General features: G+C 42.5%; 1 protein-coding gene and 1 pseudogene across 3 annotated transcripts in view; one reads left to right on the top strand and one right to left on the bottom strand.

The window, feature by feature from the left end:
• DAB1 (DAB adaptor protein 1) overlaps window positions 1–21,040 on the top strand; it is a 195,579-nt gene that overhangs the window by 162,738 nt on the left and 11,801 nt on the right. For 2 of the 3 annotated variants that reach the window (XM_090146727.1, XM_090146730.1), the window contains 4 exons: window positions 3,786–3,845; window positions 10,627–10,683; window positions 13,166–13,228; window positions 14,339–14,447. In XM_090146727.1, the coding sequence (XP_090002853.1) occupies window positions 3,786–3,845; window positions 10,627–10,683; window positions 13,166–13,228; window positions 14,339–14,447 (289 nt within the window). The remainder of the gene's footprint in view (window positions 1–3,785; window positions 3,846–10,626; window positions 10,684–13,165; window positions 13,229–14,338; window positions 14,448–21,040) is intronic. The other variant, XM_090146728.1, reaches the window with a different exon arrangement.
• On the bottom strand, window positions 19,468–20,998 carry LOC149916899 (uncharacterized; annotated as a pseudogene).

The raw sequence follows: 21,040 nt of genomic DNA, 5'->3' as shown, positions 1-21,040 counted from the left end.
TCGTGTTCTTCACAAAAGAATTGCATTGAAATCAATATAAAATAATCTTTAGTCGTTCAATTTCTCCACAAGGGATCAGTGCAGCGTTTATTAAAATGTAACATAATTCATTCTGTATCACATACTAGGAACCAGTCTGGAAATAGACAGAAATCTCTCCATGCTGTAAGAAAACTGTGATTTGAGGAAATCTTTTGGTATGGAGGGGAAGGAGATCCAAGAAGTGATGAAACATTTCATCTGGCTGTGCTAGGGGTTGATCTGTTAATAGGAGAAGCTTTTTTGAGGTAGACAGGAGCAGGGAAAGAACAAAAATGAGGAAAAGAGTTTATTAAGTCATGAGAAGAGGTAGGAAGATAATAGAATAAAATGAACAGGTAGAATAGCTGTAAAACAGAACAGAAAGAAACTAAATTGGGAAAGGGAAATGAGAATGAAAAATTAGAAAACAGCAATCTTGTAGACACCATTACAGGGTCATTAAGGTGAAGTTTGCATAACCTGTTTCTGTAGGTTTCGTGGCATCCCTGCCGTGCAAAATAATGTATGCATTACATCCATAGAGCAAAGCATTCAGGGCTCCCAAAGTGAGAGCTTGCCTAAGGTTGAATATTTTCTACCACATAGTGCTGAAAGGTTGGCTATTCTCAGAAAAAAAACTCTTATAAAATGAGTACTTTAGTTGTCAGTTTTGTGCTAGAAACAAAACTCCATTGATAACAGCATTCAGACAGAAAATTCGGATAGTTCTTCACCGGAGCACAAACAAAGCTTGTAGGGAGGTTGTGAAGAAGTATCAGTGAAAGCAAGCACAAATGGGGTTGTCAGTCCAAGGGTTTGCAGATCTAAAGCTGACTGGTGGATGTGGAAGAAGTAGGATGTATATCCTGAGGAGCTGGGTAGAGAACAGGAACTCAGCTAGAGAACAGAAGCACTCATTGGATGTTCACGTAAAATGGAAATATAAGATGGGAAACAGATTGTGAGTTACTCATCTCAAGGTTACTGGCCTGTAAGTCACCAGAGACTCGTTCAAGGTTTCATTTGACAGTCTTGGGATGCGAAGTGTTTTCTCCCACAGAAGATACGCAGAAGTGCACTGAAAATACCTGTGATAAATAATACACCATAATCTAGGTGTATGCAGTCTAGCATTGTCCTGCTCTTTATTTACTGCAAGCAATACCTTGAAAAGAGCAAATGCTGAGATTAGATACCAGCAGGTCTTATTCTGTGATCTATCACAACGGGCAGATGCTGAAGTATAGCTGCCATAGACTTGCCTAGAGCCACTGGCTCCCAAGTTCCCACATACTTCATGGCTTGCTATAAATCTGGGATTCCACATCTTACACTGAGATCACCAGAAAAATTGTTTCTCTTAGAAGGTCTTGACGAATGTAGAACCATCCAGGTTTATATTAAAAGGGAAATTGGAAAAGGTCCTCTTTGTCGTTTTGTTTTTTGGTTGGTACCAATCCTCAGTTGCCTCATGGCTCCTCACCTCAGTCTGGCAAAATCTGGTTCTGCTCTGTTTTTTTCAACCAAGAGCTGGTACTCAAAAAGTTCTACTCTCCCATGGTAGAAGAGATTCCTACCCAATGAGTAGCTGAAGATGGAAGATAAATACTGAATGTGATAATCTCTAGTTTTGTTTAATATAGTGGAGGTCTCAACTTCCTTTCTTCTCTCTCTGTCTACCGCCTTTCTTTGATACATTATCCCAAAAGCTACATCTGTTTGCTCTTTTAATCCCATCTGTCTACATAATGTATTAGTTAGAATCATTTAAGTTGGAAAATACCTTCAAGGTCATCAAGGCAACCATCAAGAATTAATCACTGAGCTTGAATTGATCACTGAGCATCCACCTATCTTCTCTCTAGTGTCAGATTTCTTAATGGCATCTCTTTACCTGTCTGTTTTATAATAGTGAGATGGGGATGGGATTTTGCTGTGTATTTTCATATTGTTTATGTTGAGCACTGCTCTGTATGGAGGGGCAAGATCTGTGCTGCAAGGAGATGACAATCTAAGGCCAGGGTTTTGAGTTGTGGTGTTCATGTTCCTGTAAGATGCAAGTACATCAAACTGGTTTGCAAACTGTCCTAGAGGCAGAGCTGTCAGCAGCACCGGTGCTTCTAGCACTATGCTGATATGGGCAAGCAAAGAAAAAATGAAGAAGAGCTGAGAGGAGGAACAAGAAAATGACTGCAGGGGAAGCTTTCCAGGGAGAAAATAAAAATTCCATACCGATTATAGTTTATGAATAGTTAATCTCACAGCATTTGTCCTCTCTTCAAGGAAGACTAAGCATTCCAGTAACTTATGAAATACAGTATTCATGGTTTTGCACAGTCGCCTACCAGTCTGTGAAGAGAGACCCTTTTTCTATTAGACTGAATTGTTCCATTCTCACCAGTCTCGCATACCTCATATGACACGTGGCTTTAGAGGAAAAGACCAGTACCTTCAGAAAACTGAGGGAAACAAGTCATTCCTGGGACAGGAACAGAAAAGAAGTCTTAAAAATGTGCATGAAATAATAAATTGCATTCTGGTTCTGTATTTATGCTTCTTGATTGCTCTTGAAAAGCTTCTTCCATGTGCACTGTGTTAAAGTTTCAACACTTAAATGTGAGCATGCAGGTGGTAGAACAGTAGAGAGGCCTTTGGATATAGAAACTAGGAAATAATTATGCAGCTCTGTGAATAAACAGTTCCTTCAGCTTTCCCTAAAATAGACCTACGCTCGTATCAAAGCTCCAAGGTATTTATTGTCTTAGAAAACAAAAGGATCTGTCAAATCTGTAGGATTATTTCTGCTGTTAACCTATGAGGTTTCATAAATGTTTGAAATGTAACCTTAGGTTGAGTGCCTTTGTTCAGTGGAAAAGCAGCGCCGATTTACTTGGAGCACGTGTGTCTATTTAGAGCCTCTGTTTTTTTTTACTGTTCTTTTAGCTTGTGTCATTTACAATAGGCATTTAGTGCTTTTAGGAAGGAGAAGAAATACAGTCGCAAATTATAAATATGTAAAACAGCAGTCCTTAGGCATGCTAAGCCCAGTATTACAGAGCAAATGAATTCACACGAGTAGGATGTAAATGCCCACGGTGTAAATTATGACTGTTGACTCACTTAGTTTATTTAATTGTATCATCATCGTCCCTATCCACAAGAGAGGTTGTTGACTCCAGCTCCCTGGCTGCGAGTGGCTGTGCAGCCTCACACCCTGACAGGTCGTAATTCTTTACAGAATTGCACATTTGTGACCAACCATCACTTAGAGCAGCCCATGGGACCCAATCACTGCAGGGATACATGTTGTGGCTTCACTTGACTTAGATTATTAAAAGAATTGGAAGGAAGATATCAAATGCCATAGGCCAAACATCTCATTGATTGCACTGCTGCTCTGGATCTCTTTTACAGAGGAAGATGACATTCTGGCCTGATCGTAACTCCCATGTCCATCTTCTAACCCCCAAGTAAAATGATTAAGCAACCACTTTTGTAGGAAAGAGATCCAAATGCACCTGGATTTCATGCAGCTGAACTAAACTGAGAATGAAAATCTCATCTCTGAGCACTACTGAGTTTTAGGCTTTTAAAAATTCAGATAGATGTTCTATTTCTTCAGTGCCATCTTCATCAACATCGCTGCTTGAATGTCAAGGATACCATCCTTAAACAACTGCCTTGTATTTAAATATCAGTTGCAGACTTTGACTTTTCACCAAACCTGCTGGAAGAGTGACCATAGTGTCTGTTTGCTGTTGCAGGTTCCTACCAGCCAAAAGAAGGAAGGTGTTTATGATGTGCCAAAAAGTCAACCTGTAAGTGTAAGTATCTTCATTATTTATATGCAGGAAAGAAGGTATGGTTCTTAGTTTCTGTGACCTTTATTATTGCTTGTAGTGTTTGCCACATCCCTTAGGATGTGAATTTCATCAGCGATCTGCTGTTGTTGGGTTGTTTTAAAGTAACCAGGGTGGTAATGTCACTTATATCCATCTCATTCATTACTTGAATCTCCTCCTTTTTGTCTTTTCTGGCTGATTCCTATGCAAGTTTATAAAAGTGATGTCTAGTTAAGAGTTGACAGTGAGCCTTCTGCATGTTAATGCATGATTTTTTGCTGCTTGGATCAGGAGAGTTATTCCATTGCCCAGAGCTATAGAAGGCTTGTCACCCTTTCTCACTGCTACAGTCACATAGCACGTGCCAACTGGACGTGGCTGTGTTTTCTCCCCCTGCACTCCCAAAGGTTTCCTCCCAAACGGCTGTTATATTTCTGTAATGCTTGAAGTACCTAACAGGCATAACATTATCAATAGAGATGGTAGACTGAATTCTTTCAGCTTTGTGCCTTGCATGGACAGTTGATTTTGCTCGAAAAGGAGGGTAATGCACTGTTCTGTCCAAATGGCACCGTTCCCTTTCTGCATCTGAGCATCTAGAAGTGGTGAAACATTTATCCTCTGAACATATAAGGAATGGTAACAAGCTGGTAAGAGAAGTGGAATGACAGATGCCTTAGCAAGAAAACATACATTTGCTGAAGGGTGGGTTGTGTTATTTCGTATACATTTGTGTAAATGAAACAATGTCTTGATAAAATGTAGATTGTGTTGGTTACACAGAAAATGCGTATTTCTGAGGATGTGTGTGTGAAAAACGGAGGAAAAGGTCAGGATTTCAGTCTGCTGTAAGCATGGCAGAAATGCCTGTGTTCAGGAGAGGAAAAGAGAGGGGCTCATTTCACAGAAGGATGTGGTAAATTGCACAGCTTGGGCTGAGCACAGAGACTGAGATGCCAAATAAAAAAGATAAATGCTGGGGAGGGGCTGGATGGGGGTCTGAATTGTGACACTTCTGAGGTTTGCACAAACAAACAAAACTTGCCATAAATATTTCATGATAATCCACTAGGAGGAGGGAGCCATCATCTTGTTGGCTGGGAAAATGTAGGAAGATAACTCACATTGCATAGCTAATTAAAGGTATTCGTGGACCAGGAATAGCTGTAGATTTTTCACTCATTTCTCACATAGCTCAGTGTTAGAGTTTTTCCTCTGTATGTTTCATGTGACTTTTTTATTATTCCTTCAGTGATGTTTCAGATTTACTCTGGGTATAGTCTGTAATTTAGGTCATTGCAGTGTAACTGTGTGTACTGTATACTTGCAATCATGCCTGCAGACACTTTGGTATTAGTCTGTCCTGGTAAAGAGCATAGCTGTGAGATATAAGGAGTATGGAACCGACTCTGTAATCATCAAATGTATTAAATGTGTCATCTCTATGGAGCATGTTGCAGACTTAATTTTTTGTTATTTCATGGTTATATTAAAGCTGGTTAAACCTCTTCCTCCAAACAAGTTTCTACTTTAATTTATAAGAGGAAAAAAGAAAAAAGGGAAGAGGGAGAAACACGTAGCGGAGATTTTATTCCCCCTTTTTATAGAAATATGTATTAAAAAAAAAAAAAAAAGAGGAAAGAAAAGCAGAGATCGCTCTTAAAATTAGCAATTTAATATTCCACTGCCCATCTGATTTATTGCTCACCCTTCCGTGTGTGAGACTCTCTGTCATTGAGACACTTGCCATATATTTTTTTTCAATTTATAGCTGTCCTGACTATATAAACCTCTAAAATTCAATCTGAGGGCAAATAATCTAGCTCATCTACCTGGTTTAAACTTATAAGGACACTTCCTTTATTAGGAGGTCTTGCTTTCATTAATTTTATAATGGATGAGGGAAGAGAGAAACTTTTTGTAGCTCCTAATAGGTTTCAGGCACCATGAATTCTCTCTCCTGACAATAAATGCAACACTTAATAAAAATGCAGCAAGTTTTGCTCAAGTTCAGGCTGAATTACCCACGTTCCCTAGATAGAGATTGATTTTCCATCTTGGGGTTGTTTTCCTCTGATGTGTTCTCAGGCAAATTATCTGTAGCTTCAGCACATCAAGGTGGGGGCATGGAGCTGGTCATCTTGGTGCCATCCACCTTTGGCTCTCTGTGAAGAGGAGAGAAATAGGCACCTCCAGGAATGTCCTCCTGTCTTGTGAGGTGTCCCTCTCAAGTGGAGGTGAGAGTATGTCCAGATATGTCTCACTGTCATTCCCTCATGGCTCTGGAGGAGCTAGATTTAAAGGATGTGAAGGAATGATAAGGAACTGACTTTCACATAGTTAGGCTTAGTTGGGATGAGTTCTATAATGTTGAGCATAAAAGGCAGAATGCAGCTCAGTTTCTCCCAGAACCCAGTTTTCTTCCTATATCTGTATCTCCCTTCCTCTGTATTGAGGACTCTTGTATCTTGTGCTCATTCTCATTTCCTCTTTGTTCCTTCCTTAGACAGATTCTTATATTCCCAGTTCAATGGGGGTAGGCATCAAGCAGACAAAGAAAGCAAGCTTACCCCAAAGAGCTTGTGTTAAGTGGTACATGCTCCACTTAGAAATTGTAGTTCTGTAAGGGAAATTAACTGTTCTAAAAAAGTGAAATGTTTAATGAGCTCTTTTTGTTGTAATTTCCCATCGTCTCCCCCTTTATACATACACATCAAGTTCTACCTGTCATGGTGTGTTTAGTAATCAGATCCAGACTGTAAATACCCTTTACTGAGACTGTCAGTCACATCACAATAAAACCTTCTCATCAAAATGTCTAAACTCTCTGCTTACCATTTTATGAAGGCTTTCAAACAACTCGTCTTAACTGCTGTATAAAGATTCAAAGCGTTATAGCTGAAACCTCACAGTGCAGGCATCCATTCAGCTGTACCATCCACATGGGAAATACTCCCAAATGAGCACAGAGCAGGGAGTAGTTGGCTGTCTTAGGGCAAAGGGATGGGAAGACCAACAGCCCTACCCAGAGGGATGCTCGCCGTGACTTCTAGTTGCAGATGAAGCTAGGCTGGACCAGAGCCCACTCAGGTCTTGGGACCACAAGGACTGCCTGGCCCTCCTGTCAAAATGGGGAGCTGTGTTTGGGAGGGCTATGTTTTATTTCTGGCTAGGAACACATTGACATTTGCAGATTTTTCAGATCCTATGTCAAAAGAAGCGTGCCTGGAAGGCATCATCTGGAAGCCATGGGCATGCCATCTCCAGCAGCTCACACAGAAGGTCTGGCCCTGGAGTAATGGCATCTCAAAATGTCTGGCAATAGAGCAGCTCAGAGCAGCTTTCCAGATGACTCTGATCCTCTAAGAAGTGACTTTTTTCAGTGGCAGTTGGTGTGGAGAAAAGTTTTGTAACCATGCCTTTCCCGTAAGTTTGCATCAGTATCCTTACTTTGCAAACTGGTGATGTTGACTTCAGCCTCTGCCATCAGCTTTTGAGATCCGATTTTCATACAGGAGAAGAAAGAGAGTGCACAGACCCAACCTCTTCCATCCATGCCTGCAAAGCCTTCCCTTTCTGCTTACCTTTGCTGAAAGACTCCTGCAGTCAAATGCCTGACTTAACTGCATTCAGCCCAATCCCACGTCCAAGGCTTAACACTGAGCATGGATTTTTATCAGGCACAGTTAACTGTGGCAACATTTGAAAATACATTAGTTTGCTAGGGTAATGTCTTGAGTCTTGCATTTCTGTGACATTTGGGGAGGCATTTAGAGCAGTGGATATGCATACGTATCTTTGGAGTAGTCGTACATTGGCTGTTCTGATTTTTGTACAGCATTGGATACACTGAGATGCGTTGAGCTGGCATTAGGTGCCAGTCAAGGTCCGTCCCCTTTCTGTATTTATAAGATCATAGTATCATAGAATGCTTTGAGTTGGAAGGAACCTTTAAGATCATGTAGTTCCAACACCTCTGCAGTAAGCAGGGACACCTCCTTTTAGACCATCTTGCTCACAGCCCCATCCAGCCTGACCTTGAGTCCTTCCATGGAGGGAAAGGTTGAAGAGTTTTCACTACCATTTCCTATAAAAGGAAATACGTGAGCTACACGGGGAATTCAGAATGAAGTTAAGAGAAAATAAACAAATGATTAAGTGCGTGTTTTGATCACATCAAGAGATCCTTAATTTGAAGGAGGCTGTTGAGCAGCAGTGAGACAGTTCGTCAGTGCGTTGTCTGTAATCGGGAGCACTTCTTTGTTGAGTTATCACACTGCTCCATTAATCCCACAGCAGTTCTGTGGGATGACAGTGTGCCTGTTGGATATTAGCAGGTCCCAACCTACTGGCTGCAGTTTCACTGATTATTGGTTACTGAAAAGCAAAAAAACATAAAACCATGACGGTCACAGTTCTGCTGTGCTCCTTCGTTAGAGTTCTAATTGTGTTTTTTAGAATGAATTGTAGTTAATTAGCAAGCAGCTTGCAGCTCTCGTGTAATATCAGCATTCCTTGTGTATAAAGATGTGCAAATAACTGAAGCCTTGATGACCTAGAACAGTGGTTTGAACCACCAGAAAAAAATACTTGATATAGCCAAAATGTTTACATTCTCAACTGAAATGAAAAACATATATATCTTCAGGATCCATATTAACCATTGACTCGTCATTAAACCTTCCATGTGAAATGCATGTGGGGCTCAAAAGCACAGGGCAGCAGCATGGCCAGGCGAACCCTCTGTTATCTGTTGGGCCAAGAGGAGGGCAGGAAATGTGTGCAAATCCCTCTGCTGTGAGAGGATCTGAATAGCTAATACCCAGCTCAAAGGTTAATTGCTAATTGCTGGTTAATCAGTATATTTAGTATCCTACATACTCTTTTTAACTTGCTGAGATCTGTATCAGAGTGCAAGATAATTACTGGGGGTATTTTTTTTTATTATTTTTTTAATTTTTTTTTAGCATCATGTTTGCTTCATTCTCTGGGATTTCAGAGCCATGCTTTAAGAGACTGCTTTTATCATCTCATCTGCAAAAGTTTAGCAATATTAATCAGGTCTTTTCCTGCTGCTGTAAGTCAGTGCTGGACCATTCCTTCGGTAAAACCAGGCTGACTATTCTGGCTCTTCCAGCTGTAGAACTGAAGCTAAAAAAATATGCTTCCCACTCTTAGATTTCCCTTTTAAACTCCAAACATTGCTTAGAAAAAGCTGTTTTTCAGAGCACTTGGCAGTCAGACAGGATACTGCAGTGGAGGTGGATCGTTTTTGGTTCAGGTTTATGAAAGCTGCAGTTCACTTATCTCTTAGTGCTTCTTTACTTCTGTGCTGTTGTTTTTTTTGTTGTTTTTTTTCCCCCCCAGCTCTTGGATTATGTATTTTTCTTTACTGAACAGTGAAAAGTGTTACGAGGAATTTCATTACTGGAGCTGGAGCGCTTTAAAAAAGCTTGCTGCTGCTTTAAGGAGCCAGATTTACATAGTTCATGTTTAGAAGATTTACAGTATGTCTCACACGCCTGTATGGGAAGATGGAGCTTTCATTACAGGTTTCGTGTCGCCCAGATACAAGGATTAATGCTCGCTCCTCCGCCTCACTCTGCGCGGATGGCAGCACGCTGCTCTGCTGCCTGAGCTTGTGTTAAGGAGACACGTTTTTGGGTAATGAAGGAGAGAAAGTCCAGAGGAACCCACAGAAGGCAAGATCGGGGGCTGGAGTGTCTTACCAGGCTCCTGGTTGTTTAATATCATCACAGCTTTGGGTTGGAAGGGACCCCAAAGCCCCCTAGACCCACCCCTGCAGATGCGAGATGCAGCCCCACTTGGTAATGGTGTGCCTGCATTGTGCTGGGTCTCACTGCAGCACAAGTGGGAATTTCCAAGCGTTCTGCCTCCCTGCTGCATTCCCAAAGCCAACAAGGACTGGGATGAGATGCTGGGGGGGGACATTCTGAGCTATTTCTTAAGGCTTTCGGAGCTTATTTTGAAATGGGTTTACAGGATGGTGATTCCTGTGAAGCTTCTCAGTTGCCTGTTTGATGTTTTGATTGTTAAGATTCTTTCTTAGGGAAGTTCTCTATTGCTTCAATAAGTGTTGCCTGAGATTTGGCATTCTGAGGCACTTAGGTCGTGATTTGCCTTACATATGTCAGTGGGTAGAGAACCTGTGTGAGTATGTGGGCACACAAACAGTTGGCTCACACATTCACACAGACACACAAAAAGAATTTAAATGCAACTTGGTTTGTATAACTAATAAGAAATAACTGTGGCAAGAAAACCTGCATCATAAATGCTGTTACACTGATGTTATTCTCCTAGGCAAGAGGAAAGTGTGCTTTTCCACAAATTTGCTGTTAGAGTTTTGATTCACAACTGTATTTTTTTCCTCTGAGCATCTTAAGCCCTTCCTTTCCCCAAACCATTGGAAAGTTCCATTAATGTCATCAGAACCAGACTTCATTGCGTATGCTAATTGCTGAATTAAGAAACATCTGAAAAAGGAAATAGTAGGGATGCAAGCATTGGTGTTGTTGTATCCATCAGAAGATTTAGCATGGATAAATTGTGTTTTTCCCCCATCTTGCAGCATTTGAGCTCGTTTTGACTGTGTGATTTCATATCTGTATTCACTGCAAGATGGAATGGGTTTTCATTTCAATAGTGGAGTCAATAATTACGGAGGTTATCATTTTCATGCTCAGAAATTCATGTCATTTTCATAAATCATTCATTTCATTTCATAAATCATGCTTTACAGCTGGAGAATGGAAACTTATTGCTGGACATTGATGAAAGTCTTGGTTCAGTCACTCAGGTAAGGTTGTGACACTAAAAATGTTTTAAGGAGATATAGATGAAATCAGCTGTAGAAATAGTGCCATCTGAAAATGTTGTGCTTGGGATTAACTTTGCTGGAACTTAGCTAATATATCAGATGTAAAGAATTTAAGTCTAACGGGTGCATTTGGTTGTGTAGTGAGACTGAAATCACAAAAGTAAAAGGTGGTGGCCAGAATCCCACCGCCTGCAGATAGATAACACTGTGTTTGTGGGGACAGCTCTACAAAAAGCTCAGCAGTGATACAGGGAGGGAAAAAAAAGCAGATCTAGGGGTGATGCTGAACACACCATTTAGAGGGATGGGGAGAAAGTGGCCTCTTTTGAGATATAGTGTCTCCTGGCCTCTTGAATCAGCAGCACCTACACAAGGCTTGGAGCAACTTCAGAAGAGTGCTGCCCTTGTCATCATTCCAATCTGTGGGCATTGTAACTAGTGTGTGTGCCCACACTCTGGGTTGTTTGTTTTTTTTTTTTTTTGCAGTATGCAAGCAAGATTTTGGCCATGCACTCCAGAATTGTTGTTTTGGAGAAAGCATGGTTTTCTTCATTATTTCTTCTTCCATTTCCACGCAGATACTTACTGTGATATATAGGCTCATATGAAGAAAATGCATTGTTTTATCACTAAAGCAATGTGATCTATTTAATACATGGCATGATGTGAGAAAACATTAAATAATTCATCCCTAGGTATGTTTTTAGACATAAAGCTGAAAGTTATCCAAGCTGCTATATAGATTCCAGCTGAAACTGATTGCATCACCCCTTTTGTAAGGGGAAACAGAGATGGGACTGCAAAAATGTACAAGCCTTTGAAACTATTATATATTGAACGATAGTCTTATTTTTTAAAAGAGCATTTATAATAAAAGTGTGGGGCAAGAAGATCTTTGGGTGTTTTTTCCCCTTTGTTATGCTCTAAAGCTGTGAAGACTGATCAGCTAGCATGGTGGTTAATGCAAGGGCTCAGTGTTGGCTAGATTTGCAGGTCAAGACTCAAGTTAATATCAAGTATATGTGAAAGGATGTTGCAGAGAGCTGAGATTTGATGAGCCAAGTTAATATTGCCACTAAATCTCATTCAGACCAAAAATTCTGGATTCCCATATGTGTGGGTATGATTGAGTACAGTGCAAAGGAGAAGGAAAGCCCACAGGCAGAAGAAAGGTGGTGGAGAATTATTCCTTGAGCTGCCACCATGGCATTCCTGTATATCCATCCTGCTAAGGACTGTAGATGGGTTTAGATTTTCCATGGAGCTCTGAGGTTTGGTGGCCCTGGACTCCAGCTGAGCTGATCGGGGGGAAAACACCCAGCCAGGGGGGACATCCCTACATATACAACTGCTTCTGCTGCCTTCCACCGAGGTCTCAACATGAGCACACGCAGACCTTGTGGTTATTTCTGTCCTTATAGTTCAGCCGTGAGCAGCTTCTTTCTAATTGTAAAGACTGGCCACGTTTTGTAGCTCTGCCCCGTACTGAAAACACCCATTACCTTAATCATCAGTGTTCCTTAGAATAATGGCCAGAGGTTGAGTGCTGGAATCAGGCTGTCCTGAAACTGACCCTTTGAAAGTGGAGCCTCTCTGAGCGTGATACCCCAATGGGGGTCCTTCAGATTGCTGTATTAACCTTAATTAATATCTTACTCTAATTTCCAGTTAAAATATGAGGACTTTCATGCCAGTCATTTGGCAGAGTGAAGAATTGGGTAGAAGTGAGCAATTTTATTCCAAAGCATGTGACAGAGGTTTGATTATGCAGCCAGTCAAGGTGCTCCTTATTATGAAAGTGCTTTTTCCCCTCTGGTCCAGTTACGTGAGACTTGTATGGGTGACCTATTTTGAGATCAAACTGAAGGATGCCCTTAGAAAACACTTCCAACATGACTTCTATGTAGAGTTACAAACTCATAATAACCCAGTTGTGCATCCTCCTTCAAGTCCACTTATCCAGGTCACACCTGTCCCACGGGCAAGGCGAAATCAGGCAGCACTCTCAAAGTCCTTCCCTTCTGTATCCTTCTGTCACTTCCACAGTCTGCTGCCGTGTTTTAAGACCTTGATTTGGGGATTTAGAAAAGGAGCCAGGGAACAGAGCTGGCGGTAAATTGTGCTTGGTTTTCAGTGATGTTAAGGGCAGAGCAATAATGCATCCAGTCCCATTCAGAGTAGTTTTTCCATGCTTTATTCGTTTTTTAGGGAGGAGAATTCCCCATAGTATCATTTTTTAGCATCAGCTGCCATCTAGTTAGGTCCGTGGGCAGTATAAAAATCCCATAGTTTGAGTCCATGTGTTTCTTCTATATGGATCTGGACATTTGAAGCCTACATGGCTCTTTTGGTTTTGTATTGATGGCTGTTACTAGTTAACTTTACGAGTTGTTGTGAATTAACTTGCTCTTTCTTTTCCTTGAAAGGTAAATGGAGATGTTTTTTTCTTTTATCTTTGCAGGCTGTTACCCAACTAGAGCTTTTTGGGGACATGTCCACTCCTCCCGATGTAACCTCTCCCCCAGTAAGTATCAGGGAAACTGGATGGAATCTTTTCCTACATCCTATTTTCAGCACGTTTATGGAGCATGTTTACAATTCAGGTCATTGGCCATTGCAGTAGGGAGGATTTCAAAGTAGTTTTTATGTTCCAAGAAAATAAAAGTGAAGCAAATTGAATGTGGAATCACTGGTTCTTGAAGAAGTGCAAAAATATCTTCAATTTTTATCTATCTGATATAGGGCTAGGTGTCACATAAGATATAATCTGAACTGCAGATCTCCTTCCCTGGTGTTTATCAGAGCTGCATGCTTCACTGCTCTCTGTCTTGAGCTCCCTGTCTCTCTCCTGTGCTGCAGCAAGATCCAGTAACAGCTGATATATCACAACTCCTTGATCCCACCAAGCACATAGCCCAGAACTGCTATTACAGGAAGACTAAAGAGTAAAGAGAGGGAGGGCTGAATGTGTTTTGAGAGGAATGAAAGCATTCTCAACAGGGTTTTTTTTTTGCATCGTAAGATGAAAACACAGTCATTTTCCTACTGTATTTTTGAACCTTATGTTAAGCTGTAGGGGAGTATGAATGTACTGAGAAAGTGGAGGTGCTCTGAAATCACCAGGCTCAGATCTCCAAGGTATTCTGGAAGATGTTTGTGACTAGATACTCAAAGTCCTGTCTCCCTGCCCTTAGCTTGCTCAGTTAGATTGTGTTTCTCCTTTAATGTGGACCTACGGCTCTGGTCCTGTTGGTTGATTGGAAGCACTGTTATATCTTGCAGATATTTCATTTACCTTTACTGCTTTTCTACATTAATGCCTAAGTCTGTAGCTTATACAGGCTGTCACCTAATGGCTAGAGTCACAAGTCTATATATTGATATTTGTGTGTGATATAGTCCAGACCAAGCTCATTTTTATTTTCCTCTGGTACAAATTCTCTCTCATTTTCTTTTTCTCCTGTCTCCAGCACATTCTAATACTCTTTATTTCTATTGCTTTTCTCCTTCTACATCTTTCCATTCTTTTTTCTTTCACTTCCTTCCTTCTAAAACTGTGAGCTTCAGAGGAGCAGCAGCAAGTACATGCTGCAGCTGATATGTATCGTTTCATTTTATTCCTGTCCCATTGCAGACTCCTGCTACTCCAGGTGATGCCTTTATCCCATCTTCATCCCAGTCACTTCCTGCTAGTACAGACATGTTTGGTTCTGTACCTTTCAGCACTGCTGCCGTACCCTCAGGTAAGAAATCTACCAGAAATAATTTACCAGAAATATGGGTTAGGCTCAAATTTGGTCACCAGTTCCCAGCTCTGGCTTGCATTTCAATCCTCAGGGCATTCATTTTGTCCAGTGGAAGTGGGAAGGATTTTGAGGACAGTGCTGCAGGGCAAGGCAAAACGATTCTTTAACAAGCCAAAAATACATGATTGTGAATTTATTGACATGATTAAAAGCAAAACCCAAAAATGTCACTGGAAGTTCAGCAGCAGTTAAGCCACCTGTATAACATACCTTCTAAGCTGCAAGAGAGAAAAGTAGCTGATTTAGCCCTGGTTTCATTGCAATTACAATGAATATCTTCTGCTGTCTTTGGTAAACAGAGAATGAGACATGAAGGATTTGATTACATTTCCAAAGTACTCTATTTATGTACACCCTGGTGTTTCCCATAGACTTTTCTGTGTTCCTTAAAGTGCTCAAAATTCAAAAGTCATGTAACATTCTGCACAGACATGCAAGGAATTGGGTTTTGACTGCTGATCTCTCCCTGGGATACTCAGAGCACTGCAAGACAGCTCTCAACTCCATTTAGGAAGGAGGAGTGCCTTGAATCATTCAACAGTGACTTCCTAATTGGTTAACTCCTTAACAGATGGGTTGTGTTGCAGTATCAGATTAGCCACCTGTATAATCAATGAAAATTATATAAAGGAATATTATGTAATCAAATAATATTAAGATGTTATAATAATGAAATAAGCAAGAGAGTTAGACACAGTAAGACAAAGAGGAAAAAATAGGATGCTTACCCGTGTCATGGGCTCGCTCAGGAAAGACCAGTGGAGTGGATCTTCCAAAGAGAAAGAGATCCTTCCCCCCTGGTAGTCAGCTCTTAAATGGGTCTAGGAGAGGTGCAGCCAGGCTCCACCCCTTCCTGCAGCACAGGTGAATTGCTTTCACCTGTGCTCCCAGGGCTGACTCATTGCTCACCTCAGGTGATTAATCAGAGGTTCAGGCTGTGACTCAGCAGTTCCTATACACTTCACCCCTTCACAGCATGAACCAATGATCAGGTTGACTAATGGGTAAGCTTTTCCTAATACAGAGACCCCACTTATATCACGACGCTTATACAATTTCCATCGTGACGCATGTTGGTACAATTCAAGACAACTGACGATTGGTGAATGTTGATATTCTTGTATGGACCAGTGCTCGATGAAGTTACTGGAGGCATGCGGTCGTCAGGTGCAGGTCCGCATTATGTTCCATCAGTCCCATATAGGCCATCACTGGGTGTTGCACATGATCTGACTGTAACACTGGAACGCTTTGATGGCATTTCATTCCTTCTGGTGATCCTGAAAGCTTGAAGACTCACGGGGAGTAATACAGATGTTTCAGGGGTACCAGAAGGGGAAGGTCTGCTCTCCAGGGCAAAATACAGGCCATATTTCTATCCTGGGTCAACACTTCCACTTGTACTGGGGCATGTCCTGGCCGCCTGTATCACACCTTCTGGCCAGATATCTGTGGCTGCATAACTATGTCAGGCACCAAAGGAGGTGTCCTGATCTGCCACAGGAACATGATGGGGGTCCCTTTAGCAATGAAGATCGGAGTGTTGACCACAATATCAGTAGGCCATGTACCTAGTACTGGAGGAACTACTGAGCCTCCCACCTCCAACAGTCTCCCCCAAGGTGCAAGTAGGCCACACCACTTGGGTCCTACCTGCACCTTCCAAGGCCATTTTATTCTATGGGTGCCTGGTTCTAAATTCTCAGGGGCAGGGAGCAGAAGATTATTTTCATTACCAATCTGGGGTCTTACCTGATAATCAGTGCCCGTAATTTGGATCCTAAACAAGGTGGCCCATGTTGTCTGCAGCATTCTCAGGGCACTGGATCTGCCGTCTCGGGGTCTTTCATTCAGGTCCCGCAAGGTTTCATACAGTCTTTTCGTCCACCCCTGCAGGGACTGGGAGTCTGTCTTCAGGGCAGCCTTAAGAATACCATTATAACGTTCAATGAGGCCTGCCCCCGTTGGATTACATGGCAGGTGGAATCTCCATTCGATGTTGTTTTCTTCTGCCCAGCGCTGTATGGTTGCACCAGTAAAATGAGTCCCTTGGTCGCTCTTGATGACTTGAGGTGTCCCGTAGGCAGACATCAGTTTAGTCAGTGCCTTGATGGTATATGCCTGGTTTGCTTTTAGTACTGGATAGGCCTGCAGTAGCCCACATGCAGTGTCAACGCAGGTCAGGGCATATCTCGCCCCCTCAGACCGAGGAAGGGGCCCAATGTAATCGACCTGCCATCGCTGGAGAGGATTGTGTCCTCTAGCAAGATGGGCTGTCATTTCCAGCAATGATCTCGGTCTCATCTTAGAGCAAGCGTCGCAATCCTGGCATGCCTGGACAATGTCAGGTAGTTGTATGGGCAGCCCCCATGCTTCAGCAGCTGCCCACATTGTCTTTTGCCCCGCATGCCATAGCTTCTGATGTAACCAGCGGGCGATGTTCTCAGATGGTGAATTCTCAATCCATCGAACTCAGGCCAGCATGTCAGCTTCATCATTTCCCAGTGACTGTAGGGGCTGATGACCAGAAACATGGTAGACACATATAGTCCTGTGTTTGACCGTATTCCATATGTCTAACCACATGTCTTTGCCCCAGATTGGTCGGGCGTGGATAGTCCATTCCTGGGTGGCCCACTGTGCAATCCAAAGCGTGAGCCCCCAGTACACAGCCCAACTGTCTGTACAGATATTCAGAATACCATCACCGGGTTCCTTGGTTATAACCATCCACACGGCTCGCAGTTCTGCCCACTGGCTGCTCTGACCATCCCCCTCATCAAACCAGATTGTCTCAGTCAAAGGATGGTATGCTATCGCTCTCCACTTGCTCGGGTTGCCCTTGCTGGACCCATCTGTATACCAGGCATCTTCAGGGATAGGATATTTCCCCTCCTGAATGGGACTCTTCTCTGGTGGAGCGATCAGTGTTTCTTTTGGTGCATCACAATGATAGGTCACTGGGCCTAGGACCTTCTGAAGCTCTTCTTTTAAGGGTGATGAAGACAGACTGCTCCTTTGGCTGAGGTAAGCGACCCATCGTGCCACTGTTTGTGCTTGGGCCACCCCTGTCTTAGGAAGGTGGGTCAGATCTTTCACCCACCCCTGAATCGGCAGAGTGGTCTTCACTATAACTTCAGCCACCTGGGTTATTGGCTCTACTGCCTGTAATGCTGAGTAGGCAGCCAATAACTGTTTTTCAATCATACTATATCTTTCTTCTGCTCCGTGCCAGACCTGAGACCAAAATCCAATGGGGGTCCGAACAGAACTCTGGCATTGCCACAAGCCCCAAACAAAGCCATCTTGAGTAACGTGAACATCCAACTCAGCTGGGAGGGTAGGATCAAATATACCCAATGCCTGGGCTTGTTTAACTGCCAGTTTTGCCTGTTGGAAAGCATCCTGTTGTGTTTTCCCCCAGTCCCATAGCTGCCCCTTTTTTGTGAGTCTGTACAGTGGCCTTAGCAGCTGCACTAGGTGAGGTATAAAGGAATGCCAGTAACCCAGTATACCTAGAAACTCTTGCAGCTGCTTTGATGTTGTATGGACTGGGAACGCCTGAACCTTATCTATGACAGCACTGGGTAGTACTTGGGTCTTTCCTGACCAAACCACCCCCAGGAATTTGCCTGCACTGCCCGGATACTGATACATCTCTGTCAAAGTCTGAACTATCCCACAGTTGTCTGGAGAGCCAGACCTCATAGAATATCTATGCCCAAGATGTACTCCTGGACCAGGGCAACAGATACCTTATACTCCTGGGGTGGGAGACGCCCAACCCCCAGTTTCAACCATGTTTGGGTGACAGGAATAGTCTGTCCCCCAAAGCCACCAATCATCATTCTGTCTCCATCAAATTTGGTTGGATCTCCGTAAATAATTAATGTTTCTGCTCCAGTGTCCACTAGTGCCATAACTCTTTGAATGTTTTTTCGGGACCAGTAAATCGTTAATTCTACATAGGGCCTCCAGTCCCATCTGGAGGCCCTAGGGGGACTAACATCCCTCGTCACACCATGAATTGAGCTATGTCCAATTCTTTTGCTTCTGGTGGCTCAGGCATTGTAGCCCAAGACACCTGAGGCAGCTTTTTTTTTTCCCTCTTAGTAAAAATGACATCCTCTAAGTTCCATGTCATTGTTGGCATTCTCTCTATAACCCTTACCCTTGGTTTCTTAGGGTAGGTCTGACATTTTTGGTTGTCCTTTAGTTGTTTCCACAGTTGGAGAAGGATATAGTTGGGCTGGCCGTCAATCTTAGCAAATTGGACCCCAGCCCAAATTAAATCATTAAACATTTGTTTTCAGGAGACCCTTACGGGTCCCGATTGAGGAGCTCAAGTAGCCAGCATTTTGGTTTTAGTCACCAGCAAGACCTCGGCTTCTTCTAGTGCCCGAATGTTGCGCCTATTCCGCAGGCATTCTGTTTCTCCTAGGTCGGCCACTAACTGCACAGCCTGCTGGACAACTGCTTCTGAGGCCACTAGGGGATTTAATATAGAGACCAGAGTACCATATAGATGGGAGGGAGCTTGTTGTAAAATTAGATCTCTCATCCCTGCTGAGAATTGGACCAGATCTGGGTCAAAGGTATCTTCCTAAGTCGCTTCCCTTACACCTAGCTCATGGATGTAATTTTGAAGGTCCTCCATGGAGGACCACATCCCTGTATGTAAAGGAATATCAGATTTATTGGGCCATACCATATGGGAGGCCGCCATTAACCATTCTATTATAGAATGGTTTTCATCATTATATTGATTACCTGCATATAATCTCTGACTAAGAGCAGGATGGATGGTCATTGTGGCCTATTTGGCTATTTCCGGGCCATTCACCAGAACACTTCCTGCCCCAGAATCCCATAGTCTTAATAACCAAGCTGGCACACTTTCTCTAGGTTTCTGCCTGAATCGTTGGACTAAGTCCATCAGTTCTGTTGCCGTGTACAGTCAGGCCGTTACGTGCAAGTGGGTTTGAACAGGGGGCCACTGATCAGGCAGCATCCCTGCCGGTCTGTCCTGTACCTTGTTTGTTTTTTGAGTTATAACAGGACAGATTCTAGTGCATCTGTCAAAACTGGAGATTCAAGATCTGATTTAGATTGTTTATTTTCCTGATCAGCACAGTCCATTGATTCAGGAGCCTGGTCATTGTTTATTGAAATGTTACAAACTTGACCTATTGGAAGATGTAGAATTGGTTTTTTTCCTGTTAATATGCCAAGTTCCTGTCCTAACTTTTCAATACAATCTTTTAAAAGTTCATTTTCAATCACTAAAATATTATTCCTTATTTCAGCATTGTTTAAAGCATTTAACAGTGGCCATGCCATTGTAGAAGCAGCTGACTGTCTTTCTCTTGTGAAAAATATACCTTTGCCTAGACCCTGAAAGTAATCTGCTAGGCAATATGGGGAAACGTTTCCCACAACACGTAGGGGACCCCATTTTTCAGTGATAGTTGCCAATTCAGAATAAGGGGATCCTGCAAATCCTGGGATCTGCCCTGGAATTATTTTATCTAGGGGGGTAGTGTTCTCCCCCTTGAACTATTTACAGAAATTCCAAGGAAAGGACATAGTGTAAGTTTTAGTATATTCAGCTTGCCTGCCTCACCAAGTGTATAATCAGTGAATTATATAAAGGAATATTATGTAATCAAATAATATTAAGATGTTATAATAATGAAATAAGCAAGAGAGTTAGACACAGCAAGACAAAGAGAAAAAATAGGATGCTTACCCTTGTCATGGGCTCACTCAGGAAAGACCAGTGGAGTGGATCTTCCAAAGAGAGAGAGATCCTTCCCCACTGGTAGTCAGCTCTTAAATGGGTCTAGGAGAGGTGCAGCCAGGCTCCACCCCTTCCTGCAGCACAGGTGAATTGCTTTCACCTGTGCTCCCAGGGCTGACTCATTGCTCGCCTCAGGTGATCAATCAGGCTGTGACTCAGCAGTTCCCATACACCACCACATCTCAGAAAGGTTATGCAGATGGTGAAGTATCTGGGGATAACGTCAGGTCACTGCTTAGATGAGGTGACAGTGGGTGTGGGATAGGAGGACGCCTAGAGAATCTGTCATAGCCATCCATACACATCTGAGTTACTGTTCCTTCTTTCATCACTCATTAGCTTAGCATCACGAAGTTGGGATTTTTTTGCCTTGCAAGGTCCATGTAAAATCAGCCACCAATTGAAACTATACTTAGATTTTGGTTGTGGCACATGACTGAGGTCCATGCAGATGTCTTCACAGACACATGTGAGTAGTCACTAAGGAAGAGAAGAGCATTTTCTTCAGAAAAGGAGGAGATTATGGCCAACATACACCAACCTATGCTTTTGTATAGTAGTGTTTGTAATGTGAATTGAAACATGTATTTCCATTTTCTTTTCAAAGAAAAGCTGAAGCTCTGGGATCACTAACGTAGCTCGCATATTTCTGCTTTATTGTGTGGCCTTTTCTGCATGCTCCTGACATTATTGGAATTCTTATTTTTTCTGCTTTCTTTGTTCTTTGAAG

The sequence above is a fragment of the Phasianus colchicus genome, chromosome 9 (assembly GCF_987193195.1).
Source record: "Phasianus colchicus chromosome 9, bPhaCol1.hap1.1, whole genome shotgun sequence".
Classification (NCBI taxonomy): Eukaryota; Metazoa; Chordata; class Aves; order Galliformes; family Phasianidae; genus Phasianus; species Phasianus colchicus.
Note: the sequence above shows the minus strand (reverse complement) of the source record. Positions and strands in the feature narration are given on the sequence as shown.